The sequence below is a fragment of the Antechinus flavipes genome, chromosome 2 (assembly GCF_016432865.1).
Source record: "Antechinus flavipes isolate AdamAnt ecotype Samford, QLD, Australia chromosome 2, AdamAnt_v2, whole genome shotgun sequence".
NCBI lineage: Eukaryota > Metazoa > Chordata > Mammalia > Dasyuromorphia > Dasyuridae > Antechinus > Antechinus flavipes.
The window spans coordinates 506,233,247-506,240,935 of NC_067399.1; the positions used below are offsets into that span (position 1 = coordinate 506,233,247).

Consider the following 7,689-nt stretch of genomic DNA (forward strand, 5'->3'; position numbering starts at 1 on the left):
ACAGAGAGGGCTCCTTTCTGCTGGCTGGCTGGTCATCTCAGCCAGCACAGCAAGGGGAGCTGACAGCCCAATCTTAATTGGGTTCCACCAGGCTTTTCCTGGCTTTGAATAAAAAGTGCCTCTAGGGGAAAACCCTGTCTTTATATTAAGATAAGAGAATGCCTTTCAGTCCAACATTTGAAACAGTCTTTCTCTTCTCTCTCCCCTTTGCCCCCCTTCCCAGATGGAGATAATCCCTAACCTTATTTTTATTTTAGATTGTATGACTTTGGGCAAGTCCCCTTTAATTCTAGTACCTTATCTGGTGATAATTCCTTATTTATCCTGTATATAGTTTGTTTGTACATAGTTCTTTGCATGCTGTCTCCCCCACATTCGACTGTGAGCAACGACTGTCTTTTATCTTTCTTTGTAACCCCAATACTTAACACAGTGCCTGGCACAATGAAATAGGTTTTTAATAAATGTTCACTGATAAACCCCTGAATTTTAGAACCTTCCTAAGAGGACATGACATCTTTCCCTCTTGTGACTTAATGAGAAGGCTGGTCGAAAGCTGAGCTTCTTTTGAGACAGATGCTGTGGCAGTATAAGGCAGTATTATTTGCTCAAGCTTCTTCAACTGAAAAGGTCAAAGTAGCAAAGGGCATTTGGAAAGATTTGGTAAAGGCAGCTGCTTACGCCCATCAGTAAAAGACAGCATCAGATAGTCATTCAGCACACACTATTTGGGATGGGAGTAGGAAAGGAGAGTGAATAGAGATAGCAGGAATCAATGATTCATCTCAATTCTGAGCTTTGCATTTTCAAATGCAATCATGAATATTTTTTCAGCTACTATGTAATTTGAAAGGAAAGACATCCCTCCCCTCATAGCACTGCAATTAGAAAATTAGTGGAACAAGATTTGGGTACACAAGATACTGAAGGCCTCTTTGTATCCCTACCCCTTTTACAAGGAAAGTTAATTCGTTAGTTGTTAATCATAATAGAAGGAAGATTTTACTGAAAGATTCAGAAGGCAATCTCCAGAAGGTTGGGCAGATCCCATATGAAGGACTTTTATAGGAATAACAACCACTCATGAAAGATGAGAGGAAATCTCCATGCTGAGTTAGAAATAGATGAAGTTAACCAAATAGGGGTCTCTGAATCCTAGAGGTAGCAAGCACCGAAGCCAGAGTGTGTACATTCAACTTGTTCCACCTGCTCAAAGCAGATACCCTTTTCCCTCACCCTAAGAGGTTTAGAGTTGGTTTTATTGTCTCCTTAAAAAAGGTAATACATACATAATTAAGATTTTAAAAGGCAGCATGGCATAGTGAATGGAGAACTGGCGTGAGAATCAGGAAGACTGGGTTCAAGATATCTCTGAAACATTCTGGGTGTGTAACACTGAGCTACTCAGTTAATCTCTTGGTGCTCCAGATCACAGATGTCAAGCTTGTGTTGGACCTTAGTCTATGACACTTATATTTAGCTAAACAAACAAACAAAACAAAACCACAATAAAATATATATGTTTTTAATGTGTTTTTCTAAGTTAATGTACTGAGTTTTAAGCTAGTGGACACAATTTCTATTTGAATGTGATATCACTGCAATAGACAACTCTCTCTGAAACAAGGGTTGTAGAAAAGATGCCATCCTGTATTGGTAGAGGAGATTTCCACAAAACAAATAAAAATACAATAGAACATAGACACTATTAGTGTGTTTTTCTAAGTCAATGTGCTTACTGCTAGGTTAGTAGACACAATTTCTATTTGAATGTGATATCACTGCAATAGACAACTCTCTCTGAAACAAGGGTTGCAGAGAAGGTGCCATCCTGTGTTGGCAGATATTTCCTCACCAGGACCTCCTTTTGCCAAGAAAATCATAGTTCCAGCTCCTGATCAATCCAGAAAAAAGCTGTTTAATAATGTTAAAATCTAGTGAAAATCAGTTGTCAATAAGAAGCGAGAAGTGTCATCTTCTAAGAGTAGTATAAAATTTTCAAGAAATAAAAACACAATTTATATCAGAAAAAAAATATTTACTCTAAGATACTTAAGGTATTGTCATTATTCATGTTCAGTTGTTAGACTTCAGGATCTCATTTGGAGTTTTTTGTTTGTTTTTAAAGCAAAGACACTAGAGTAGTTTGCCATTTCCTTCTCCAGCTCATTTTACAAATGAGAAAATTGAGGCAAACAGGGTTATGCAACTTGCCCAGAGTGATACATCAAATGTCTGAGATCCAGTTTGAATTCAGGAAAATGAATCTTCCTGATTCCAGGACCAGCACTCTATTCATTGTGCCATCTACCCTGCCCCATACTTAAAACTACTGTACTGTACACTGACACAGCCGAGTTCAAATCTAGCTGTGTGATCCTAGGCAACTCATTTAATCCTTATTTTCCTCATCCTCATATATAAAATGGGGACATACTACAGAAGAAAATGGCATAACACTCCAGTATCTTTGCCAAGAAACCCAAGGACATGACTGAAGCACCACCCTAAAGTACTAAAGTTATACTTTATTATCTTGTAAAGAAAAAAAAAAGACACGGGAGAGCAGACCAACATTTTTGAAGAACAAATTTGACTTCTTTTGTCTCTAGACCAAAAGTCTCTCTTTGCATGGGCAATACTACAAATAAAAAAGTGATACCCTAATTGGCATGTAAAAAAGTGGGCCCTTGCCCAGCACCTCTGGCATTTTAAACCATAATAAGGTTGTGTATCAAAACTAACAGTGTTATTTCTCACTAAACACAACACCCTAGCCCTAATTTCTATGGTTCTCTAAACTCTGACCCTTAAAAAACAAACATTTTTTGCCACAGAATGACTTCAAACAGTTTGCCTAGTAAAGCTACAAAATTGTCTGTTTATACAACCACCAAGTTACCAGGTAAGAACGACAATGTTTTTAAACACTGCTACCAGAAAACTATTACAAGGTACTCCAGTGGAATGGGGTGGGGTAGGACGGGGTTAATCCAGATATCTGGAGATAAAAGGATAATTGTAAAAGGCCTCCGCCCTTCTAGATCATTATAAGCAAGCAAAAGAGCGGTTCTTAGAACGCTGGAGCCAACTTTTCCCGTCACTATCCCGAAATGACTCTTCCTTAATAAAGTTCATTTGTTTAAAAAAGAGAAACCAATCCAATTCTTGACTGCAGAGTCCATTCAGGAAGAAGGAGGGGAGGAGTTAGAGCCGAGATCCGCAAACTAGGGGAGGTGTTAAGGGAGGGCCCAGACAACTGTCAGTGACATTAAAATTCCCTATTCCTCTATTCCTTTTTTTCTTTCGTAGCTCTCATTTCTCTCCAATTTGACCGTGCATGGTTCAGCCCAGCTGGGGGGACTTGAGGTTAATGATAGCCTGACCTCGAGTTAGGGAAACTAGCAGGACATCTTGAGTTTTAGAAGTCTTATCTGCTATTCCTCATATCCATTTTATGCTCACCTACAAGTGGACGAAATGAGATGAAGAAAGCGATGGAATTCAGGAAGGTGGAGAGAAGAAGAAATAAGAATTATGGATTATCTAAAAGTCACTTAGCTGAATGAACACAAGCAAATCACTTTCTTAATCTCTTGGATGCTCCATTTCTTGATTGATTGTAAAATGAGAGAGTGGGTCGACAAAATTCCTTCCAGCTCTATCTAGATCTCACTCTCCAATTCCACATCCCCAAGTGCAAAGACACTTACCTGGGACATCTGTGGCCTGAAGTTGATGTCTTTGAGGTCTATAGATCCAGGTGAGAGGTTGTGTAGCAGCTGACACAAAAGTACCCCATCCCTCAGCGCTTGGGCCAAGTCAAAGACCACCGCCGAGGGCCACACCACCCTGTGGTTGGGGGGCAGGACTTTGCAGTCAATGAGCCAGCGGCCGCACTGCCGCCACTCCTCCATGGTGGCGGCGCCCGACGCGCCCGCCGAAGCCAGCCGGCTTCCCCTGCCTCTGACCCAGAGCCCGGCGTTGAGGGAACGCAACAGTCAGTGCCCGCTCCCACGGGTACAACGCCTCAGAGTCCGGCTCGACTCAACTTAGGGCTCAAGATGAATCTCTCGGGCCCGGAGAAAGGAAAGTGTACATGACCCCGGCCATATCTCCCGAACTCCGGGTTGTCTCCCAAGAAAAAAAAGAAGAGGGACAGAGAGCAGGAGGAGGTGGCCGTCTGATTCTCTTCTTTTTCAGGAGACTTAGTCCTCCCGCGAAGTGGTTCGGCTCTTCCCCACCAGCATCCGCCCCCAGTCGATCTCCTCTCGGGCGAAGAGGCTTCAAGTCCAGGCGCTGCCTGTGGGCGGGGGGCGAGGCGATCCAGGGGAGTTCCCCGGAGGCAGCAGACTTGGCAGAAGCGACCACTCTCCCTCCGCACCACTGCAGGGTCGCGTCCCCCGAGATTTCCACGTGTGTCGAATCCCTCTGGCGCGAGAAGCTCGAGTCTCGCAGTCCCAAGCTAGGGTTTGGAAAGCCAAGAGAAAGTCCCCAGACTCTTCGGCCCAAGCCGGGTCCTCCCTTCACACACACAAGTCTGGGGCTTGGGGGAGGTTCAGCTGCCCGCGCCCGCTGCTGTCCGAGACGCGCTGAGCTCCGGAACCGGCCAAGAGCGCCGCATTCTCTGCCCGCCCGACCCTCCGAGTCGCACACAGATGCGGCTCCAGGCGGTTCCTTCTTGCAGCTCTCTCTCTAGGAAGTGTCCCCTTCAGAAGACAAAGAGTCCCGTCCTCCCTCTCCCAGTGCCCGCCCGGCAGCCCCCCGCCGCCGCCGGCTGCTGCTCCTTTGTTTGCCCGGCTGGCTCGCTCTCCCCGCGCTCCAGCGCTGGCTCTGGGGAGAAGCTGGCTCGACTTTCTTCTCCGGCTGCCCCAGAGTCTACTCCGCGGCGCTTCTCTCCGGTCCTGTCCTCTGTTCTCCCGTCCGCTCCGCCCGGCTCAGCTCTGCTCCTCTCCGGCGCCGAGGTGCAGACTAACTACAGCTGGAGCGAATGCAGGCTACGCGTTCCCGCAGAACCGGCGCGGAAGGGAACGCGCGCCCGGCGGACTGTAGAGAGCGCGCTCCCTTCCTCTCACTCACACTCAACCGGGCGCGCGCGCGGAGCTCCTCCCTCTCTTTTCTTCACCTCTTTCCTTCTCTCCCTCCTTCTAGTCTCCGGTTTTCGTAGCAAAAGGAGAAAGTTACGAGAGGTTTGAGCCTGTGGGTGGCCAGTTTAGAGATGCTCCTGCAAAGAAGGGAGTAGGAAGGTTGGAGTGTCTCAAGATCTTTCCGGACCCTGCCCCTCGTCTTTTCTGGCACCCCTTAAGGCCCCGTTGCTCCTAAAGACCCGAGACCCTCACAAGAATGCCTCCCTTGGCACTACTCTTAGTCAAGGTTTGGGACGCAGAGAAGGAAGAGATAAGGCATGGAAGAATTCGGACAGAATCCATCAACTCCTCCGAATTGGCCTGCTCATCGTACAAAGGTTACTCTTCCTCCTTTTCTCCTCTTCCACCTTGTACCAAAGGTTGGGAATCCCCTTCCCAGATGCCCGCTAGCTCTGGCGTTCCCTGACCGTCCTTCCTCCCGTTTGCGAATGTTGGCATCTTGGATGGAATAAATGTGAAATGTGGAAACACGAAAGAGGAAATGCAACTGCGGCAGTTCCCCTTCAGCTGGTCCCCAGCCCAGGGACACAGCTTCACCTCCACCCACGCTGCAATTTAGCCTAAGCAGGATACTAGATTTCAGCCCCCTTAGTTCTGTGTTAACTCATTGCTCACATCTTCAGTTTCTCCAAGCCGGTATGTGCCAGTACTGGACCAAAGGAGAGGGACTGAGGGAAATTGTTTCTCATCACGGATTTATTCATAGGGAAACTGAGGCAGCAAGTTTCTTCACAAGCAGCCTGACACGGATGGGAATTTACAAAGGGGCATTAAATAATAACCCCTAAAATATCTAATTATAATCACTCCAGCTCACAATTATGTGACATTGTACGATTTACAAAGCATCTTTCTCACAACTCCACGAAGTAAGCAAATTTATCATTAGATTACCCCATTATACAGACCAGAAAAAGGAACTCGGAAGAGAAGTGATTTGTTCAAATCACACAAATAGTGTCAAGGTCTGAATTGGAATCCAAGTGTTTCTCCATTTTATGGAACCGTTTATTAGAACCTGGGATCTCTAATCTGGGCTTTACTTTTATGGGGTTAGAAATATCCAAATACTCTTCATTAATGAGAATAAACCAGTGCCACTTATTCAGGGATGAAGAAAGTCATTTGTATATACCCAGAGAGAGAACTGTGGAACTGAGTGTGGACCATAACATAACAATCTCACTCTCTCTGTTGTTTGCTTACATTTTGTTTTCTTTCTCAGTTTTTTTTCTTCCTTCTTGATCTGATTTTTCTTTTGCAGCAAGATAACTGTATAAATATGTATACATATATTGGATTTAATATATATTTTAACATATTTAACATGTATTGGACTACCTACCAGCTAGGGAAGAGGGTGGGGGGAAGGAGGGAAAAATTTGAAACAAAAGGTTTTGTAAGAGTCAGTGTTAAAAAATTACCCATGCATATGTTTTGTAAATAAAAAGCTTTAATTTTAAAGTAAAAAAAAACCCAGCTAGTATATTCCTTTTTCTGTACATTTTAATTTAGCCTTGAACAAAAGTTATTAAACTCAAAATAAAAGAAAAGCTTCCTAATAAATGAATTGTCAAAAAATGAAATGAGTTACCTTGTTAGGTAGTGAGCTTTCCATCACTGGAAATATTCAAGCAGAAACTAGATAATTGATCATTAAGGGGATGTTGTAAATGGAAACTCATGATTCCTTATATAGGATAGGAGACGTCTTTCAACGAACATTTTTGAATACCTACTAAGTATATGTAAAGTAATATACACATTTACATATGTATAGATATATGTTTGTTTTAGTTGATTAGAATTCTCCTAGAACCATAGAAAGAATGACTAAACTTTGTGTAGTGATCTGCCATTCTACACATTTAAAAGTTGAATGAAAAGTGATCTTTCCCCCAAAACATGTTCTTTTGCTCCTATGTAACCATGTTAGTGATTACAACTGACTTTAAGCCCTATCTAGTAAGACAGTTTACTTAGGAGATCAGTTCTAGACATCATCCACAAAAATGCATATAAAGAAAAGGGCTGTGGACACACAAGGCATGGTCTTTGAGACACTCTCCTTTCTTTCCTTAACAAAAACACACAGTAGTCCTAGATAATTGGATTAAAATCTATGAACTCAGAGCTGGAAGCGCTTCCAAAACATAGAGTATCAGTACTGGAAGGAACCTTAGAATAAAGAACATACTATGTCAGAAATGGGAAGAACCTTATAATATGTTGGTTGGTGCTGAAAGAGACATTGAATCCTTTAATAGAATCCCTTCTTTATACAAATTTGAAAACTGAGGCCTACTTACCCAAATTCACCCAGTTAAATAATGTGAGAACTAAGTCAGCATTTTCTCCCTGTACCATTCAAATTGTCTATCCAATTTGTTTGATAATTATCTTAATGTATATTCGTTTCATCACCCCAATGAGATTACAAATGCCTAGAGGGCAAGGACTGGTTTTTCTCTCTCTCAAAATATAAACCGAGTGCTGGGATAAGCATTTATATTTGATAAATATTTGTTAGTTGAATGAATAA

The 7,689-nt window shown here is 43.2% G+C and overlaps 1 protein-coding gene across 2 annotated transcripts in view; it reads right to left on the bottom strand.

Moving 5' to 3' along the window:
• The window catches only part of VAV2 (vav guanine nucleotide exchange factor 2), a 446,728-nt gene extending 440,164 nt beyond the window's left edge, over positions 1-6,564 (bottom strand). For both annotated transcript variants that reach the window (XM_051980290.1, XM_051980289.1), the window contains exon 1: positions 3,714-6,564. In XM_051980290.1, the coding sequence (XP_051836250.1) occupies positions 3,714-3,917 (204 nt within the window). In that variant the 5' untranslated portion in view covers positions 3,918-6,564. The remainder of the gene's footprint in view (positions 1-3,713) is intronic.
• Positions 6,565-7,689: the final 1,125 nt, after the last annotated feature.